We start from the raw sequence: 22,027 nt of genomic DNA on the forward strand, positions 1-22,027 counted from the left end.
GAAACGCGTCTGGGCGGTCTCCTCGGGGGACGCGCACGTACACTCACGTAATGGTCTGTTTACGTCCAATCTGTGGAGTCGCTACTCTGCTGCTGCTACTGTGACCTGCTGCAGTTTAGTCAACGGGATATTATAGCTGGATAAAAATCCCATCGGGATTTAATATGATGCCGTTCCGATATATGTGTCCTCACGGTGCATAGAGTGACCCGGCAGAGGTCGTCATGGAGTAGCTGTAGTTGAGGGGCTTTGTTAAAGGCAGTACGACTGGGAGCAAAGAACTGGGACAGGGAGACTTTGGTGCTACTAACGTTAGCTAGCTGAGCAACTTAGCTAGACGTTTTTACTGCTGCGACAGGTATTATTACAAGTTGTTTTGTGTGTGTGTGTGTCGCTCCATGTGTTGTCTTCTTCTGGCCGTCAGCTCACTTTATATTGCTGTGTTTTCGTAGTTGTTATTGTTAGCGTTGGCGTTAGCCGTCAGCTGTCGTTGGCTGCTGCTAGCTAATGTGTAGCTATAGTTATTGCCTCCCAGTGGTGGAAAAAGTATTCCGATCTTTTAACGGTAAGTTGTATTTGCAAGACTGTAGTGGAAAAATATTCCAAAAATGTAAAGTCTGGAAAGAAAAAAAACACACATTGCTCTTATTTGACTAGCGTTATTAAATATGTTTTTTTTATTCATAGAAATAACTGATCATTTAAGCCTTTCTACAAGAAGTAGAGTGATGAGAAAAGTATTTGCCCCCTTTCTGAGTTATTTTTTTCACTTTTGAAATCTTCAAAGAACTTTTAAAATGAGGCAAATATAATCTGAGGTAATACAAAGGACAGTTTTAAATGATGATTTAATTTATTCATGGCGTAAAGATATCCAAACCTAGCCGGCCCTGTGTGGACAAAAGTAATTGCCCTCTACAACCTTGATAACTTGTTACACCACCCTTGGAAGGATGAACCGCAATGAAGTCTTTGTGATAACTGGGAATGAGTCTTTCACATGTGGAGAAAATCTGGCCCACTCTTCTTTGCAGAATGATTTTAATACAACCACATAAGAACGTTGTCAAGTATGAGCGACCAGTTTAAGGTCATGCCGAAGCATCTTAATCTGGTTTCAGTCCAAAATTTTAGTAGGCTGGTCCAAAATCTTATTTTTTTGAGCCGTTAAGAGGCAGACTTGTTTATGTGTTTCAGATCCTGCTGCGTAACTCATGTTAATTATGCTTGAGCTCCATGGGACAAACTGATGACTTCACATTGTTCTTCAGGATTTTCTGGTAGAGAGCAGAATTCATTGTTCTATGAATTACAGCAAGAAGCCCTAGACCATCACACTACCACCACCGTTTTTCATTGTTGGCATGATGTTCTTTTTGTGAAATGCTGTGTTAGTCTTACATCAGATGTAACAGGACACAAACCTTCCAAAGGTTCAACTTTAGTGTATTTTTACAGTGTTTATTTATTTATTGATTTCAAAAGTTCTGGGGTTTATTTAGATGTTCTTTGGCAAATGTGAGACATGCCTAAGACCTCCTGGATCAGTCATGGATGGGCTTTTGGCCAGCCTACCAAAATTACTCCACTCTGGTGAATGTTCACCACTGTTCCAAGTTTTCTTCCTTTGTGGTTAGTGGCTCTGGAGTTAGGTTCACTGGAGTCCCAAAGCCTTAGAAATGGACGTTAGTGACTGTTTTGATCATGTCATAATATGATGGTTTTTGAGGCCTTTTGGCCTACTTTACTTTGTCAGGCAGGTTACTCTTGTAATTTCTTGATTCAGTAGGTGTGGCAGTAATCAGACCAAAGTGTGGCAAGTGAAATTGAACTCAGATTTCCCAAAAAATGTGGTTAATTGGAGTTAATTCATGATTTAAAAAGGGTAACAATTCCGTTTTTACACAGGGCCAGGTAGAATTGGATAGCCCCCCCCTTAATAAATCAAGTAATTGTTTGCAAGAAATAAATCCAGAAGTCAGGCAAATGCAGTACTATAAATACTATAGTGCTTCTATGATAGTCAGTATTTTCTCTCCATTGCTGTCCTATAAGCAGAATAAATTATGCTATTTCTTGTCCTTGTCAAGAACAAACATTGTAGAAATAATACACAATACAAAGTATATATATATTAAGTAAGTATTATATAATGTAAAAGTTAATATAAAATGGGTTTTTTTCATGTACATTTTCATTAGCAGTTGGGTTTTTTTGTTTGTTTGTTTTTTATAAAATGTTGTAAAAAGGGTGTAAAATAGTGAATCTGTTATCATTTCCCACAAAGTGTCACAAACTTATCTTGTGAATAGCCAGCAGTTCAACCCAACTGACAAATTACTGACAGACACACACACTGACTAGCTGCATGACTTGCTTGTACAATATATAAAAATGTGTCCTTGTGGCGTGCTTTTATGCTTACTGTGGAATACCTTTCTTCCCAAAGGATGTTTTCAAAATAGACTGTCTTTTTTCCAGATTCATTTAGTAGTTTGAGATTCGTAAGGGATTCTCAAAGCAGCATGGCTCCCAAAGACATCATGACCAATTCCCATGCCAAATCCATCCTCAATGCAATGAACTCACTTCGCAAGAGCAACACACTCTGCGACATCACTCTGAGGGTGGAGAACACTGATTTTCCAGCTCACCGGATTGTCTTGGCTGCCTGCAGTGACTATTTTTGTGCCATGTTCACTAGCGAGGTAATAATGTTTGAAAAATAGATGTCCCAGTTACATTCCTGATGCACTCTTTTATGCTGTTTTTTTCTTTGTTGGTCTTTCTGGGTGTCTTAAGGTGGTGTTACATTTGCCTAAAATGCAGGATGATTCTCAAAAGTTATCCTTCAAATAAATGTGTTGTTGTGGCTCTGTAGCTTGCAGAAAAGGGGAAATCTTTTGTCGACATTCAGGGGCTCACGGCATCCACTATGGAGATCTTGTTGGACTTTGTCTACACAGAGACTGTGCTTGTCACGGTGGAGAACGTACAAGAGCTGCTCCCTGCAGCGTGTTTGCTACAGCTCAAAGGTAAGTTCAGAGCTGTACCTTGATTTAAAAAGTTTCTAATAATTGTCTCTGGTTTTGACATTGTCTTCAGAAGCTTCTGTGTTTTGAGCTTTTATAACTTTGTTTAACATGTTAATATAACATAATATAATTATGTCTGTTTACCACAGTCTGCTGATAAGAATTAGTGTGTATGGGTAAATGTGGCATATTTACAGTGTTCATGTTGATTAAAGTGCAGTGTTATGATTAAAGAATATAAACATAATGATTAAAGAGTTTGCTTAAGCAATCTTTTCTCATGACTGTAACCCCAGATCTTGAAATGTCTTATTCAGTGTCCTCAAAAATAAATTTTACCAGGTATTACAAGGTTTGAATTGTTTCCTCTTGCAGGCAGTAATGTATTAGTTTTAGCATGATTTAGGTCAGTTTATGTGTCTACCCAGTAGAATAAACTGGGTTGTTGTAATGTTGGATTTTGGAGTTTTAGTAAGCAGGCTTGTTGAAATAAGTCACTTTCGCAAACGTTAGTAACTGGGAAATTCATCCAGTTACAGATTTAAATGGATCATCTTTAATTCCCCAGTCCATACATGCAACAACGTAAGGGCTTAATTTGAACCCCAGTTACGGCAGTGTAATCTATCAGTCATCCAGTGTTATATTCAGTATTCATACCTTGTATGGCACCTGGAAAAATCCATGCATCCATCTATCTTCTGCCAGGATGAGTGGGCAGCAGTCTAAGCAGGAGAGCCCAGACCTCCCACTCCCTGGCCGCCTCATCCAGCTCATCTTGGTGGACCCCATATAATCTTATTTTATATAAGATTATATGGGGTAAAACAAAAAAAATGACAGCGAATGTTGCAAAAATATATTTTTGTAGAGTGCATGAGTCTGTTTGTAATATTAATCATATCATCCAGAATTATTATTAGTCTGCTGGGAACCGCAGAAAATGTGATGTAATAATTCTTTTTAGGCTTAATCATCAATTTAAAATTCTACTTTCTAATTTGGTTGGTGTGATAGTGAAACGTTTATTAAACAGTGGTACTATTCCATTAAAATGCTTTCTGCGTTTCCAAATTAAGAGAGAATTACATGCTGGTTTTTGAAAGAGTTAAGGCTACAAATGGTGCATGTGTGTACAAACCTATCTCCCTCTTCCCTAGGGGTGAAAAGAGCGTGTTGTGATTTTTTGGAGAGCCAACTCGATCCTTCCAACTGTCTGGGCATTCGAGACTTTGCAGAGACGCACAACTGCCTTGACCTGATGCAGGCCGCTGAGCTCTTCTCCCAGAAGCATTTCTCCGAGGTGGTTCAGCATGAGGAGTTCATGCTGCTGAGCCAGACAGAAGTGGAAAAGCTAATAAAATGTGACGAAATTCAGGTAGGAAAACTGCATGCAGGGAAGCTTGCTTCTCTTTAAAGATCTTTTTAAATGTGCTGTGAATGCTGCTTTGTGTTTTGTTGCTGGATGATGTAAAATTTGTAACTCCAAGCACCTGAAAGTTGCCTGGTAACGTTTTTGTCTGCATGAGAGTTAGCGATATAGTTTTGTATTTTGTAATTGGTTTGATTGACTTTTTGTTTTTAATTCAGTTCCCTTTCAGTTACTTTCCAGAGTGGCTTTATTAGTTTCATTTTAGTTTCTGTAGTTTGAAAATATTTAATTTTAGTTTCCTTGGTTAGTATGAGTTATATGGAGGATATTTATCAGGGGGAAGATTTAGGGAAATCCAAACAGGCATTGACCCTGTGCACGAGAAAATGCTAACTTCCTGGTTTGAGACCGGATGTGGGGTTGTACATTTCCGGTAGCTTTACTTTGCGGTCAATCGCTACTGCGAAAATATACTCCAAAATCATGTCCCAAAACTCGAAAACGGAAAGATGGCGTTAAGTTACAAAGAGCAGAAGGTGGGAACACTCACCACTGTTGTGTCATAAAAAATCTAATGACAAATTTTGACGTTTAAAGAGTTTAGATCGATCAGTTGTTTACATCACTCAACACAAGCAGAACTGCATTACAAAATCAGAAGACACATCATCCACATTCAGAAGCACATCTCTGTATAGTGACTGGTCTTATGATTTAAACAGGCAAATGTTCAGCATTCAAACTACAGGTGAAGAATAGTCAAACCAGATGTTTCCCCGTTATGTCGAGATCAACTAGTCAAGTACACACCTACACAGCATGTTAACAAACCCTGAAAAAAGGCACACAAAAAAGGAATGATTGCTGGTAAGGGTTTCTATACATTAGTATTTAAGAAGGGTATGTTGTGACTTACCTTCAAAATTACAGCGGTCCCTCGCTAATAACGCGGTTCACCTTTCACCTCGCTGTTTCACAGATTATTTTTAGTGCAAGTTTGCACGTTTTTTTTACGTCACATTGTGTCCTTTGTCCTGATCGCCGCAGACGATCTCCTCCATGCCGTCTCTCCTGTACAGTACAGAATCGCTGCATTGATCTCTAGCAGTGTGACTCTGAAGTGCAGTACTGTATGTCCACAATATCCACCAAACGTTTTGCACCGTCAAAAAATAAAATTGGCTACTTGATTTCACCTATCGCTGGTTATTTTTAGAACAGAACACCCGCGATAAACGAGGGACAGCTGAGAAATATAACATTTGAATCCCTTTTCTCTTTTGCTCTGAGGCACGGGGAAAAAATATCGACAAGTCGATGAATATCATTTACAGATATATTGGGTAAATGCCCAAGAAATCTATAGAAATGTAAATCGCCGCTTGATTCATTCATTTGCTTAACTTGTTTTGGACCGTAAACAGGGTGTGAATAGGACACCGGAAACAAAGCTCCCCACAGGAGTTTCCGCACTGGAAGTAGCATATGCTAACGTGCACATAGTCAATTGCAGTTCAAACATGACTTTTTGTGAAGGCTGTTGCGTCACAGTCACATAGACCAGGGGTGCCCAATCCTGGTCCTCGAGAGCTACCGTCCTGCAGCTTTTAGATGCATCCTTGTTCCCACACACCTGAATCAAATGAATGGCTTGTTATCAGGCCCTTGCCAAACATGATGGCATGCTGAAGAGATCAAACCATTTGATTCAGCTGTGTTGGAGTAGGGATGCATCTAAAAGCTGCAGGACGGTAGCTCTCGAGGACTGGGATTGGGCACCCCTGACATAGACATTGTATATCTACAAATGCACTAAAGCCTCATCAGACAGTTTATATAGATTTTACTAAAATAAACTAAAATGAGGACATTTCCACTTTATTTTTATTTTGTTTTTAGTTCATTTTGCAAGTTCACAAAGTTTTATTTCAGTTAACTAAAATCTTTTATCACAACTAGTTTTAGTTTGTAGTTGAGTTCTAGTTAAGTGTGATAACTTTAGTCTGCAGTACTACTGAAATAGTTAAATTTCAGTCTAAGATCCCTGAAACAAATAGTTGATTTAATGTAAATTGAGCTTGACTTTCACAGCTTCTATAATATCTGTCAACAATCTAAGCGCCAAAAATGAAAAGCAAGTATAAACCTGCTACAGAATCAGTCTGTGACCTCCCCCCCAACAACCCAACCACCCAAGTTCCAGTCAGTGTTGTGGATTGACCTGACAATGAAATTGCAGAGAAGTGAATCTGATTTAAGTTTGGCTTTGTGCTCAGGAAATTCCTGTTTCCCAACCACATACCCCGCTTTGTGAAAACATAGTTATTATCACATGATGATTTATAGATCACAAGTTCTGTCAAATTGTCTTTCCTGTCATATTTGTTGTTTTTAAAATAAAACCAGACCATACATGTAAATCGTAGTCACGCATAATTTGCCTTCAGTTAAAGTTTTCTGTCATCTTTGAGGATTTGAAGTTTATTTTAGCAGACTGCGCTGTTTCACCTTTGTACATTTTGTCTTTGCAGTTGCAGAAGTCTCTTGAATTGTTGCCACTAGTCTTGCCACAAGTAATTATATTTATTGAAAAAAAGCTTGCATCAAAAATCAGTCTTGTGCAATAGTTCAATTGCAGCTGTTAGCAAATCCTTCAGTGTTGTGTAGATTTACTATCAGGTGTTATTACTGTATATGTTGTTGGTATGCAGGTGGACTCGGAGGAGCCTGTATTCGAGGCCGTGTTAAATTGGGTCAAACACAACCGCAAAGAGCGGGAGCCCTACCTGCCAGACATGCTGGAGTTTGTTCGGATGCCGCTGCTGACCCCCCGCTACATTACAGATGTCATTGATACTGAGGTGAGCCAGGCGACGCTTTGTGGGTTGTTGTGTAATCACATGCCAAGCCTCCTATGAAAGATTTTTCTGTCAAGTTTTATCACACCGTAATTAAGCAAGTTTTTACTCGTCTTAGCCTCTCATTCGGTGTAGCCTGCCATGTCGAGACCTTGTTGATGAAGCCAAGAAATTCCACTTAAGACCGGAGCTGAGGAGTGAGATGCAAGGCCCACGCACACAAGCCAGATTAGGTAGGAATCCAGTTTTCAACTGCACTTTAGCTAAATACTTGTCTTGTAGACAGAAGCTTTGTAAAATACGTTACTTTCTTTTAAGGTGCCAAAGAAGTCCTGCTGGTTATCGGTGGGTTTGGCAGCCAGCAGTCACCAATAGACATAGTTGAAAAATATGATCCCAAAACTCAAGAGTGGACCTTTCTGCCTGTAAGTATTAATTTGATGTATGTATTTGGCTGTTGAACCAGGGGTGTCAAACATGCAGTGCAAAGTGTGAACGTGTTATTGAACTCATAAATTGCTTCCAATTTGTCAATGAAATGCAAGGTTTTTCATGATGCCCACATTACACAAGAAATGGACAGAAAATTAAATGTGAAGTTGTTAGAATCATGAACACATGAAATCCTCTTCAGAAACGAAAACTGTACAGCTTTGATCTGTAAAGTGAAACATTGTTGAAATAGATGTTTATTAAGGCATCTCATGCTTTTCAGCACCTGTTTTGTAAATCGATAACTTAATAAAGAATAAAAAATAACCTTTAAAATTAAAATGACTTCTACAGAATACAGTATTTTCTAATGGCTGGTAAATTTGTGAGGGTGTAGGGTGTTAAGGGTTGTCTTTTACTCAGGCTTCTGCTTTCAGCTTTCTTATATCTCAAAATGGCAAAAGTTGTTCTAAAAGCAAGTTTGAACACCTCTTTTTTGCAGTTATTGTGAAGAATTATCTAAATTTACTTTAATTATAGTGATAACAAGTATAGTGAAAAGCAGCTCGGCTTAAAGAGTTTCCTGTCTTTCCCCAAACATGGGATTTTGAAAAGCTTTTTCCCTGGAAGATAGATTTCTACTATCATCTTTGCTTTGAAAAGAATTCTAATAGATTTCAGTTCACGTGTCTTTTGCTCTGGCTTTGGTTCATGTCTGCAGAGTTGATTTCTTTTTAGTTATAATGCAATGCCCACTGTAGATTAAATTAGACTGTATGTGGCCCATGAACTCAAATGAGTTTGACACTTGTGTCTTAAACAGAATATTGCACGGAAAAGGCGTTACGTGGCCACCGTTTCTTTGCACGATCGAGTCTATGTGATCGGGGGCTATGACGGCCGGTCGCGGCTCAGCTCCGTGGAGTGCCTGGACTACACAGCGGATGAGGACGGTGTTTGGTACACCGTCGCAACCATGAATGTTCGGCGAGGCCTTGCTGGAGCTACAACACTTGGAGGTCAGAGACATTCTATGCTCAGTGAGCTTAGTCCCTTCTCTGAAATCACCTGTGATTTTCTTTGTCCATCTCCATTTTTCATGTTTAATGAGAGAGCTGTGGTGTTATTGGCTCTTGACAGATATGATCTATGTTGCTGGTGGCTTCGATGGCAGTCGGCGTCATACCAGCATGGAGCGATATGATCCAAACATTGACCAGTGGAGCATGCTGGGTGATATGCAGACAGCTAGAGAAGGAGCTGGTTTGGTGGTGGCCAGCGGGCTTATATACTGTCTAGGTATGGAGACAAAAATACATGGTCATCAAAATTTGATTATCACATGGGCCCAAATATTAACCTGAAAACCAGCATAGACTGTATATAAAAGGTAGACATAGACCTATAACTCTTGACTTTTTCATCCGTCAACATCTGGATGTTTTCATATCGTAATGATTCATGAAAATCATTACAAAAATCAGCGTGGTCATTGATTTCAGTGACTGCAGTAGGGTGCAAACACTGGGGCTACAGGCAAAGCATAGATTTGTTTTTCATTGCTCCAATGCACAGTCATGTGTTTCTGACATCTAATGAGCCTTCAAACTCTCTTATCTGATACTTAAAACATGGTTTTCTTGATTGTATTTTATCATTATGTGTAGTAGGGAACCTTTCACAAAGCAGTTCCTGGTTTATATTTGTTGTGTTTTGCCTTTTCCCTTTTTTTTCTCCTTTAAAATCTTCTTAAACAATCAGTGCGTTTCATTTTCAAATTTGCAAAATGCAAGGGGCACCCTATGATCAGATTACCCCTTAAGCAGAAGTTTTCCATGTTGTGATGACCGAGTACAAATCTAAGTAGTCACTATGACTGAAAATGCACACGTCAAACTATTATGGCTAGTGCTGTGTGACTGAGGATGGAGTTTTTGTTGTTGGTTTTGTATAGTTAATTCTTCTTTTTCATCCATTTACTTTGTTCTGATTTTTATTTTCATTGACTGGAAAATTTAGCAAGCCTGTATAGGTGGAACAGAAAAGTTGGAAATGCTGGGTGTTGATTTGCGCTGAAGCTACAGGTCACCAGTGTGTAGCTCTGCATATTTGATTTAGGTTTTCACATCAGATGCCCTTCCTGACGCAACCCTCCCAGAGGTTTGTCTCTCCTCTTGGTCTCAGCTAAAGTCATAACACCTACATTTCATCGATCTTTTTGACTCTAGCGAAGATGGTATTCTAAGAAACGAACACACGTTGTATTCTTTAAGACTTGAAACTAGCAATTGAGACCATAAACTCATCAAGAAAATGTAGGCTGGGGTCAGAGATCACTTGAGCAGTAGACATTTGAAGCAAATCATGAAGCAACTACCATTTTATACATACAGTATGTGATTATAAGACTAATTCCCACCCTCCTTTCCTTTTATTTATAACAATGAAAGCATGAAGTAAAACCATTTTAACATAGTCAGTTGTTCTGAAACAATCTACCATCAGTTTCGTGGAAGCTGTCTTCATTTTCTCCAGCAATAACCATTTCACGGGCATGTCTTTTAGAGCTCCTTGTCGTTTATGACAGTAGTAATTCTTGGCTGTTCACCTAAAGAGTTTATCCAAAGTTGGTTTCCCTCAGAAGATGTCAGGAGGCAGTTTGTACTCAGTCATTGGACTCCTCTCAAAAACTCCTACAGGATAAATTACTTTGATAGCTGACTAACTCTGACAGACACATTAAGGCTGCAAGCAACCCACAATGCAATGAGAACTCCATGTTTTCCAGTGCAGGCAAATATAAAAACTGAGTTATCATTTCGTCTTTGTTTCGTGTCAAGAAAACTATGTTAATGTGTCTTTTTTTCTGGCTGGTTTTTCGGTTAATCATGTGGTTCATAACTTTTTAGAAATTAGGGAGAGTAGGCATAGCCATAACATTAGCGTTTTGGTTAAGATTTCTTTAGAAAACGGCTTATATTCTCCTTCTGACCTCAAAAGTAATCTCTGCTTCAGCTCATAAAATAAACCAAAAAGATTTTTACGTCATATACAAGGTGCACGTAGCTTCTGGGTCTGAAAAGTGAAACCTGTCCCTGATTCCCTTTAGAAAGAAATTAGATTTTACCGTAGTGAATGGAAAAACAGACCTCAGCTTTCCTGGTGTGTGCCCTCAGTCAGTCTTTATGTTTGCATGTGCATGCAAAGCAGCATAATGATTGTTAGGATGACATAGCAGAAGGCGCTTTTAAGTGGGCCTGTCAAGTTGGTACAAAATGAGCATTTTAAAAAGTTAAGATGGCGAGTGTCAAAACGCTCAGCTTGAGTCTTCACAATAAAGAATTTACAAGCCAGTGGGAGACATCACAGTCTTTAGTTAGAACTCTGTTGAACAGCAGCATAAACAAGCTCATCATGATTAGTTTTCTGACCATCCATTTCTTGACAGGTGGCTATGATGGGCTAAACATCCTGAATTCAGTGGAGCGGTATGACCCACACACAGGCCACTGGACTAGTGTCACACCCATGGCCACCAAACGGTCAGGTAGGTAATAAAACATCAGGGATGCGCCAATCAATCTTTTTTCCAGTTTGGATACATTACCGATGGCTTGGTTTTGACTTTCTGCTGACATCGAGTACCAATCCACTGCAAGTTATTGTCTCCTAATTTCGGCTGCTCCCTTGTTTTGGGTTCCCACAGTAGATCATCTTCCTCCATCTCACCTATTCCTAGCATCCTCCTCTGTCACACCAACCCTCTGCATGTCCTCCTTCACTACACCCATTAACCCCCTCTGTGGGCTTTTTTTCCTCTTGCTTGGCAGCTCCATATTCAACATCCTTTGTCATGTGTATCTATTATCCTTTCTCTGCACATGCCCATGGATTGGTATTTATTTAAAAATAAAACATAAACAGGGACCATGTTATTTTCCTCATTTGTAAAATTATTTATTTAATATTTCTAAAAGCTTCCAATCAAATGTTAATCTAAACTTAAAGACAGTGAAAGTGATTGAGCAAGAGATGCTGGTTTTGAAAGGGTTTTTTTGTGTTTCAGTCATGTTAACAGACTTGACCACAGTGTGCTGCTGACTACAAAAAAAAAAAAACGGCAAAAATTAGAAGTTGCTAGTTCAGGCATATAACAAGAAGCTGTTGGAGTGGGAAGCACGCATCTCCTCCAGACAGCTGACCTTTTGCTGTTTCCTTGATGCTTTGTTAGCTCTCCCATTCACACTGCTGCTGATGCATGGTGTAGTAAACACAGAACATCATACATAAAATGGGCCACTGTCACAGATACTCAGTACAACTTTTTGAGCTATGGTCACACTGATATCCGATCCAAATTCCTGCGAGCTGTGCTGCTGTCTGTTGACGCCTTCCTGCTGTTTCCAGGGGCCGGTGTGGCTTTGCTCAATGACCACATTTATGTAGTGGGAGGGTTTGATGGCGTTTCACACCTTGACTCCGTCGAAGTCTACAACATCAGAACAGACTACTGGACCACTGTAGCCAGTATGACGACTCCTCGGTGTTATGTAGGAGCCACCGTTCTCCGAGGGCGACTCTACGCCATCGCCGGGTAAGAAAGAGTTCCATTGCTGTGGCAATAGTCCTAAAGGGGTTTTACTTAATACAGCGCTCACATATGATATGAATATTGGCAGGCTTTTGGGTTATTGTGCCTTCTTTCCATGTAGGCTATGAAGTGAAACCAGTTTCAATACATTATCGTTATTCTCATAGTATAAATGCTTTCTGAAGAAATGGTCTGTCAAGTCTACTGACTGCTTTTTGTCCCAGTGATAACACGAGGAATCCCTTCACGCTGTGTGGAGAAACACAAGTAGAGAATGTAGCACTAAAAAAACAACTTTTGAGCACTCAGGCTTCGACTGAGCCTCAGAATGTATTTTTACAGAGATTATGGGTTTTGTTCCTGATTTTACTCAGCATAGAGCAGCTGGTGTACAGAAAGAATGTCCCATAGCTCCTTGCATACAGTGCGCACATTAATAGTAAAGAATAGATCACATATGTATTTTCAGCAAGTCTGCACACAGACATGAGAATTTTAATGATTGCATAAAGGAAATGTTTTTTTTCACATGAATGCATAATGTAATCCCACCATATTCCATTTATCTTGGGTCAGACCCCAGTTTATTATAGTTACTGAAACAATACCACATCCTTAGAAAAATAATTACAATTAAAACATGCTTTAGTTTTAGTATATTTGTTCAAAAAATGTAAGCACAACAAACATTAGGAGGACATTATGTTTACTCAAACTGGAGTGCCCACATGGTTGTGAGCCATGTGTTTGTATTGTAATACAGGTTCTGACCTCCTTGAGTCATGCTCATGACGAATAGTCCCAGAACAGAAAAACTAAACTGACACTTAAACTAAACATATTCAAACCGTAAAAGCTCAACTTAAAACAAGCACGTCGACTCTGGAAACGTTGCGAAAGTAAACTGAACTGAAAAGAAAACGGTAAAGCTGAGCAAAAATGTGAACTAATACAAACTGAGGTTGAGATCACCTTAGCGGGTTCAGCCTGGTCATTAATTTCAGAGACTGCAGTGGAGATGCAAACACTGGAAGCTACAGGCAAAGCACACAGATTTGTTTATTTTTTCATTTGTTCATTTTTTTCTGCAATGCACAGTCGTGTTTCATAGTATATTAACAGTAGTTTCTTGACATCTAATTAACCTTCAAACTTGCTCATCTGATACTTAAAAACATTGTTTCCTTGATTGTATTTTCTCAAGATAAAAAACTTTTTACCAAAGCAGTCCCTGCTTTGTCTTTGTTGTGTTTTGCCTTTTCCTTTTTTTCTTCCCTTCTAGCATTTCAGTGTAATTAAAATCTTCTTCTTAAACATTCAGTGCATTTCATTTTCAGAATTCCCCAAAGTGACAAAGCAAAGGCATCTGTAAGTGGTTTAAATTCAGAGCAATTTGAGCTACAGAGACAACTCATAAATTATCGCTAACACTCTTAGGTAAGGTGTCCTAATCATGATGCTAAAGATGACCTATGATACATTTCCTTATTTTCTGTCATATCTACTTGTGACACATAATAACAGGGCAGGGGAAGGAAACTAATCTGGGTTGTTCAGACAGATGCACTAACTGACTGCACAAAGCCCCAGGATAAGGTGAATAATGGTGAACTGTGACACATACGAAGCTATTTCAGTATATTCCATATATACAGAGCTGAAAATAAGGATGGCGGGTCCTCGTAAAATAGGCTGATTTTATCTTCGCATTCATATTGTTAGCAGACAAATTATTGTGGTCAGAAGTTTACATACACTGACCATGGGCATGAAAGTCATGCAATGTCAAACGAGACAAAGATTGAGCTATTTGACCACAATGACAAGAAGCATGTTTGGAGGAGTACAGAGGCGTTCACACCAGGTGGTAGCATCATGCTCTGAGGCTTTTATTTGCCAGCGGTGCTGGTAAATTGCACAAAGTGGATTAAATTCTTTAACTTCACCTGAAATCAATACCTAGACAGTTGAAACTTGGAAACAACTGGGGGCTCTAACAGGACAATGAGCCCAAACCCTAACATCATACAACATATATTTGAGCCTCCATGTATACTTTTAGCCCTGTAAGGACCCTGATTAGAGAAATGAAAAAACACTTGTGCACCCAAATCTTGTTATTATAGTCATTAAAGATGTATGCTATACAAAAACGCCACACTGATAAAGAACCAATAACCAAAATCATTAAAAGCCCCAAATTACCACAACATTCATGCGAACAATGAGTGCATGCAATCTTTTGACTTTAACTGTACATTAGTGATATTTGAGCAGCAGTTACTACTGTGTTTTCACATTTGTTCTTCATGGTACTAATGTACGCAGACAGCTGTAGACACAACGTGTTTCAGGGTTGAAGGTGAATTGTCTGATTTAACTTAGAATCGGTACAGCATTCTGCAGCAAGCTTGTCAGACAGTAGTAATGTGATCTTGTTCAGTGGCTTCACTCAGCTCTGTTTCCTGCTGTGTTTCAAACTCTCAGTTCCTCTCCATTTCTCCAGATATGACGGGAACTCTCTCCTCAGCAGTATCGAATGTTACGACCCAGTTATCGACTCTTGGGAAGTTGTTACCTCGATGGCGACCCAGCGGTGTGACGCGGGCGTTTGTGTTCTACGAGAAAAGTGACGTTTGCCAAGAACCACAAGAGGAAAAGCAAGCGGGAGGGCAGGCTGCTAAACTGCGCTTAAATGCCTCTAAAACACAGCCGCAAAGGGAGATGTCTGTTCACCAGTATTCAAATAGATACCCTCAAAAGATTATGAAGCGCAGCAGTTTGGGCCGCCTCCTCCAAAGGACGGTTAACCCTCCGCGACTTGGACCGTGCTACAGAGATTCAGCTTCACCGTGGTAGACTTACCTCAAAAGAGGCCTCCAAGGAGCCCATCAGGACATGCATGACTCTCTTCTGTGGTACTTGTGTCTGTCGTTACCTGTGAGATTATTTTTTCATTTTGTCTTCAAAGTGCAATATATTTCTACTCATGATGAGAAAACAAAATACAATGGAGCAGATTCAGGCTCCAGTTGCTGCTATATGCCTTATGACATTGGCCTACATCAAGCGGTGAGCATCCGTGTTGCCTCCCATTTGACTTTGATGATCGTTGCCCTACATTAGCTTGTTATCGGGTGAACTCATTTGGCATTTGCAACGTCGTTAATGAGTCAGTAATTCAACCCCTACCCGTAAACAGTGCTTTTTAATTAAAATAACTTTAATATGTTTCATACATATTCTCTCTCTCTCTCAGAAGATATATTTAGAGATGTTTTTGTTTTAGAAAATGACTGATTTGTACCCATTGGTTCTTGATTCATTTGTTCCTCGATTTGGCAACTTTGAAAATTCAAGTATGAGGTGCTTGTGATTTATTTTTCTTTCCTCAGAGTATAGATTTGGATGTAAATGTATGATACACTCCTAACATCACTGTTGCCTGGGAAGTAAATAAACACATTGAGAACCAGTTAAGATTATCTGTGATACATCTGAACCACCTGTTGACAGGGAAGACAATTTGCTGAGGAAGGTTCATGACTTAATGCGAGCCACATTGAAATCTTCTAAATCAGCGGTCCCCAATCTTTTTTGCGCCACGGACCGGTTTATGTCCGACAATATTTTCATTTAAGGTGTTGCGGATAAATACAACAAAATAAAACCAGCACTGGTACCAAAAAAAAAATTATTCATAACACATGGGAAAAGACCCAAGGAAACCAGGTTAATGATAAAAACGTTAAAAAAAATAATGATAAAAACCCTGAAAACCATGAATATCACACCCGAGCCTCAACTCTTGCAGTCCGGTACCAAACAACTCACGGACCGGTACCAGTACCCCAACCATCCGTGGCCCGGGGTTGGGGACCGCTGTTCTAAATACTGAGAAGAGTATTTGCGTCCTTCATTACCTTTAGAAGAGGATACATTGGACCGTTCTTTATAAAAGGAAAAGCGATAATGCCGTTCCACAGCTCATAAAAGTGCACCATCTGTCATTGTTCAAAAAATCAGTGATTTTTTTTTTTTATACCCCACTATCACATGTAAAGCGTCACAGAGATTCACGGGCATAGAAACAGATTTGGTAAATGCACTGGTTCTTATATATAGCGCTTTTCTACTCAAAGTGCTTCACAAAACTCGCTCATTCACCCAATCACTTTTTAGTGATTTTTAGACAGTTTTTAGTGCTGTCTAACTAACATTCATACACACAGTCACACTCCAATAAATGCATCGGAGAGCAACCTGGGGTTAGTACCTTCCCAAGGATATTTGGCATGCAGACTGGAGCAGCCTAGGATCGAAGCACCAACCTTCCAGTTAGTAGGTGACTTGCTCTACCTCCTGAGCTACAGCCACCCCAGATTTAAAACCTATCAACTGACAGGTGGCACAGATCACATAAATATTAATTAGGAATGCTTTTTCCATTTCACTTCAGACATATTTTAAACTTTCAAACCCCTTAAAGCCACAGGTGAGCTGTGAAATTATCATATTATGACTCAATGTCTTAAATTTTTGCCTTACACAAAGAACATAAAATATATATTTAAAAAATGAATGTGGAATATTTAAATGATCATGAAAGTTCAATAAAATTCTATTTGCACTAGTTCTGATTTTTGCTCTATTGTTGCCTTTGCAATCATTGATTATTCCAACTTAAGTCACAGAAAGCTTTAATAACAACTGGATCATCTCTCTAGCAGGAAGAGAAAATAATGTGCGGACAGGATGAGCAAAAAATCTCAATGTGACAAACATTTCATTTCACTTTCAGGCTCTTTATTCATCTGCCTTTAAAAAAGAAGTTACTTTTCTAGTTAGGTGATGTTTTTCACCTATGGTTCTCTGTTATGTCTTGTGTGGAACAGCACTGGTTATACACAGTAAACCTATGTCAACGATCTCTGCCTTCATTTCATTAAGACACCTAGTGTAACTGAAATCACTGCACAGCACGCTTTTCCAACTCCTTATAAAATCTCCTTAACACCTTTCCCAAGTTTTGGAAAAATGATTTGGAAAAAGAGGTAGGAGGCAATTTTTAGCTTATCTGGCTGAAGGACTGATGAGCTTATGCAACTGCGAGGGAACATCATGTAACCAACAAGAGCGCTCAGACACCAGCACCTCCCCCCTCCGAAGAGCAAGGTCTATACTAAAACGTTGATGTTTTTATTGCAACATGCTGATGTCTGACCTTTGACCTATGACCTTGAAGCATTACATACTAAATATGTGATGCTTAATGGTGTATTGTATTATCTTTGCCCATATGATTTGAACAGAATTGGCTGAAATCTTTGGCCTTTATAAGCTATAAAATATTATATTTTTAAGATATAAGATTAAGATTTAAGATTTTGTAAAACTTTATGGCATCATTGTGACATTATAGGGCATTGTACTAAAATGTGTTGTACAGCTCTCTCCATGCCTTTTCATATGATATATTATTCGATATGGTCTCTTGGAATTGTTTTTCACGGTCAACCTTGTCCTTGGGCACTAACAATGTAGGTCAAGGCCAAATGCTTAGCCAACCTAGATACTCGTGCCCCCCAAGGTGTAGTATATTGTTGTGAAGTTTGAAGAGGGTCCTTAAGAAATTATAAGTAATATGATCGTTTTTATTCATGTTCACATTTCAAGCTTCTCTGGCAGAGACCCTTTAAAATGTTGAAATATTTGGATTATGTCAACATTAAATGCACCTCAAATTTCACATTTAGAGGCGAGTGCCAGCTACCAGTATAAGATAAATAAGCATTCCTTTGAACTGTGAATAATTCACAGTTACTCTACTGGAGTCCTGAATAAAAATATAAAACCAGAAGAAGAGCATAAAAGGATAAAAGGCAGTATTTTAATATGTGGCACTTAAAATGTTCTACTTTTTTTTTTTTTTTAAAGACAGGATAGAAAACCACTGTTTTATTATTATTAATTCGATTTTGTGGATGTTTGGCTGTGGATCAAATGACAGTGGGAGTTGCTAATGGTAAGGGTCAAACTTTTAAAACTTGAAAATATAACATAATTTGATGATACGCTGAGGAAAACAGCTCTCTGCGTTCAAGATCACAGAAAGTAAAAATGACGGCTGTAACGTTTGGGTCTGAGAAGCCACCAGGCTACCTGTGGTTCTGGTTCTTCAGATATGATAAGATAAACCTTTATTCGTTTTTGGTCACAGCAGGAAGTAAAAGTTCAGAGCAATAAAAATTAAGAAAATGCTTTCAGGGACACACATCGTGTGTGTGTGTGTGTGTGTGTGTGTGTGTGTGTGTGTGTGTGTGTGTGTGTGTGTGTGTGTGTCTGCACGTGTGGGGTCATGTAGTTCATGGGAAGATGATCCTCAGATTTGACCTCTGTGATCATATTACTGGTAAGTTTCCTGATGAGTTTCTGTCCTCAGTCACTCATTTTATAAGAAGCATAAGTTCAATTTGTACATTTTGGTTCTTTTAGGTATTCTTTCTTAACCAGTTGTGACTGACAAGTCTGACTTGCCCCTTGCTATTCATGTCCGGATTCAAAACACCAAGATGGAAACAGCAAAAATGCTCTTCTCAAGACTTCAAAGTGTGACTTCACCGTAGCTACGTCCATCTTTTTCATGGCTCCCAGTAAACCATTTTTGTGCTGATCTTAAGACCAGAGGAGGTTTGGAGCTATGCAGTTATTGAGTATTGTATGTGTATATCTGTTGTATTAGTTACTCTGGAGCTAAACACTTGCACTTTGCAATTATAGTGCTTACAGTTAGTCGTAGAATAGCTGGGAGGGAAGAGATTTCACAACCAGACCGGTACCGGTCTGTGAGTCGTTTGATACTGGGCAGCGAGAGTTGAGGCTCGGGTGTGAAATTTATGGTTTTCATGGTTTTATCATATTTTTAGCGTTATTTTTTTAATAGTTTTTATCGTTAACCTGGTTTCCCTGGGTCTTTTCCTGTGTGTTATGAATAAATCTTCTTTTTTTTGGTGCCGGTCCAGGTTTTATTTTGTTGTATTTATCCGCGACACCTTAAAGACCGGTCCATGAAAATATTGTCTGACATAAACCGGTCCGTGGCACAAAAAAAATTGGGGACTGCTGCTTTAGAGGGTCCCATTCTTTCTAATAAAAAGATTTCCAGTGACAGACTGCATGGCTATATGTATCTGCGGCAATGGGAGTGAAAACACCTGAACTCAAAGATGAGGAAGTGTAGCCCAATACATTAGTCCATATTGTTTATGTTAAGGAATTCAAACTCATCTTACATGGTGGGCCACGTACAGTCTTCAGGTCATATCCTTGCAACCTGTCCTATTCGACCAAAAGATTCTGGTAGTTTCAGAGATACGGTTGGGCAACTCCTTGAAAAATTCTAAACCCTGTTTGTTACTTGCAGTTTCATTCAGTTTTTAACCAATTTACTCATTCTCTTCACGTGCTTATCAACTGGAGCAGAACAAAACACAATTGACATTAAATTGTCCAAACAGTTAAACCTTCCACTTACTTGCCTCTCCAGGCACCCCTCTGATCCCTGGTTACCCATGATTACAGAAACAGAATAACCCATGGGACACTTTGAGTGTTTAATCATGCCATTTGGTCTCACCAATGTGCCCACAGTGTTTCAGGTACTAGTGAATGATGTGCTGTTTGAACATCTTTGTTTTTGTGTATTTAGATGAAATTCTGATTTTTTTCCAAATCTCTAGAGGAGCACCAGGTTCATGTCTGGAGTGTCCTGCAACACCTCTTGGAAAATCGATGTCAAGTCGGAGAAATTCAAATACCACTCTCCCTCTGTCACTTTTCTCGGCTACATTTTCGTAGGGGGGCAGGTGAAGACGTATCCAGTAAAGATCCAGGGAGTGAGCAAATGGCCCACTCCCACGTTTTGGAAACACCTGCAACGATTCCTTGGGTTTGACAACTTTTAACGATTCTTAATGCGGAACTACAGGTATCCGCAACACTCACTCACCTCCACCAAGACTCCTTTAGTTTGGTCCCCAGAAGCCAAGTCAGCCTTCAAAAAATTAAAGCAGCTGTTCACCTCTGCATCTGCCCTGGTTAACCTCAACATGAAGAAACAGTTTATAGTTGACTCCTCCAATTCTGGAGCCCCCAAATGCGGGCCCCAAGGTAAGCTTCATCTCGTGCCTTCCTTTCTCACTCTAGAAAAGTATGTTAAAGATTATGTAGCAGCATGTTCCATCTGTGCATGCAGGAAGAATAACTCCCTTTGACCCTCAGGTTTGCACCAACCCCTAGCCACATCTCACAAACCCTGGTCCCACATAGCTTTGGACGTTGATACTGGTCTCCTCACTTCCTCCAGTAAGACCATAATCCCTTCTATAATGGACAGGTCCCAACACCACCTACAGTGTGGGCCTACTTCAAACTGCTTTTGAGTCCATTCCCAAATACTGGCCTTCTGGCCTGTGACAGCATTGCATCACTGACTAATGATTAATAATAGACTAATGTCCATGGTGGGACTGAATTACAAATTAAAAATAAATAACTGACACAATTCAATTAAACACGACACAGCTATATCTGGGGACTTGCAGGTCCTCTACAATCAGCCAGGGGCTGCTGCAGCTCCTTCGGCACCCCTGTTCACCCAGGCTTTGATATTATACAGTAGTTATTGCTCTAGAATATAATGTGTGACTTTTTGTTATACACTGCAACTATGTGTGCAAGTAAAAGTCTGGTAATAAATAAATAAATAAGCCTAGCCTAGCATGAACACAATAACAGCATTTTACTGTTAATTATTGCTCATTTTAACTAAAAATGTCAAATAATACATTAAAAAAGAAAAATTGTGGAGTTAAAAAGTTACAAAGTGGAAATGTCAAGCTAATAATTAAGACAATTAAGAACTAAAACTAATTAAGACAGTCTCCCTTTGGGGGAGTTTCAGACTCACATTCACCAAATGTAATTCTGGTAATATCTCTAACAATGGGTGCTTTTCCCACCACTAAGTACCTTTATTCCAGAAAGGAAATGCTATCTGACAGATATCTGAAGCTTTGATTTGATGAATGCTAAACAGAGCAATCGGATACTGGTGAAAGACTGCCTTTCAAAACCAGCAAATGATGACACAGGATCATTCCAACAGGTTTTTTAATAAAAGAGAAATATTAGATTTCATGGCACAAATGCGAGAAAGATACTCTCTTGTAGAGATCTTCAACAGAAAATGTATGTAAATGCAAACCTGAGTAATAAATCAAATATGTTTTCAAGTTTAATATTTTTGCAATACATGCTGATATTCTTAAGGTTCTTCATGTATGCAAAATACTAAATGTTTTATGTCACAGACAGTGCAGAAAAATTATGTTTCTTGGGATTCTCATGTTTTCAGAGGCAAAATTTAGCATTCTTTAACTCCTCCATATTGAATTGACTCATGTACGATTATGTGAAAAATGCATTTTTCACAGGGTTCTGTGCAATTCTTAGAAAAGTACACTCCATGACTCAGAAGCTAGTAGAACCACCTTTAGCAGGAATAACTTAAAGTAATTGTTTTCTGTATGACCTTATCAGTCTTTCACATCGTTGTGGAGGAATTTTGTCCCACCCTTCTTTACAAAATTGTTTCAGTTCATTGAGGTTTGCAGGTATTTGTTTATGCACGGCTCTCTTGCGGTCCCACCACAGCATTTCAGTTTGAAGTTTGCTTTGA

The 22,027-nt window shown here is 39.1% G+C and overlaps 1 protein-coding gene across 2 annotated transcripts; it reads left to right on the forward strand.

Annotated features, from left to right (window-relative positions):
* Positions 1 to 45: 45 nt before the first annotated feature.
* Positions 46 to 15,768, forward strand: klhl12 (kelch-like family member 12). 2 transcript variants are annotated; one of them, XM_005731586.1, is made up of 13 exons: positions 46 to 358; positions 453 to 565; positions 2,482 to 2,708; positions 2,882 to 3,035; positions 4,196 to 4,413; positions 7,119 to 7,268; positions 7,384 to 7,498; positions 7,584 to 7,690; positions 8,521 to 8,716; positions 8,838 to 8,996; positions 11,146 to 11,244; positions 12,105 to 12,291; positions 14,795 to 15,768. In XM_005731586.1, the coding sequence occupies exons 2-13, from the start codon at positions 508 to 510 to the stop codon at positions 14,919 to 14,921; spliced, it is 1,797 nt and encodes a 598-aa protein (XP_005731643.1). In that variant the 5' UTR covers positions 46 to 358; positions 453 to 507; the 3' UTR covers positions 14,922 to 15,768. The 2 variants fall into 2 exon arrangements, with proteins under 2 accessions (XP_005731643.1, XP_005731644.1); XM_005731587.1 differs by lacking the exon at positions 453 to 565.
* The last annotated feature ends 6,259 nt before the right edge of the window (positions 15,769 to 22,027 follow it).

The sequence above is a fragment of the Pundamilia nyererei genome, unplaced genomic scaffold (genome assembly GCF_000239375.1).
Source record: "Pundamilia nyererei isolate P.nyererei 1_Seehausen unplaced genomic scaffold, PunNye1.0 scaffold00044, whole genome shotgun sequence".
Taxonomy (NCBI): domain Eukaryota; kingdom Metazoa; phylum Chordata; class Actinopteri; order Cichliformes; family Cichlidae; genus Pundamilia; species Pundamilia nyererei.

Excerpts from the sequence above, each read along its gene's own strand:
- klhl12 (XM_005731586.1), top strand. The coding sequence starts at position 508 with ATGTGTAGCTATAGTTATTGCCTCCCAGTGGTGGAAAAAGTATTCCGA. Across the intron at positions 566-2,481 it reads AGTATTCCGATCTTTTAACG|ATTCATTTAGTAGTTTGAGA; the intron begins GTAAGTTGTATT and ends TCTTTTTTCCAG. Across the intron at positions 2,709-2,881 it reads GTGCCATGTTCACTAGCGAG|CTTGCAGAAAAGGGGAAATC; the intron begins GTAATAATGTTT and ends GTGGCTCTGTAG.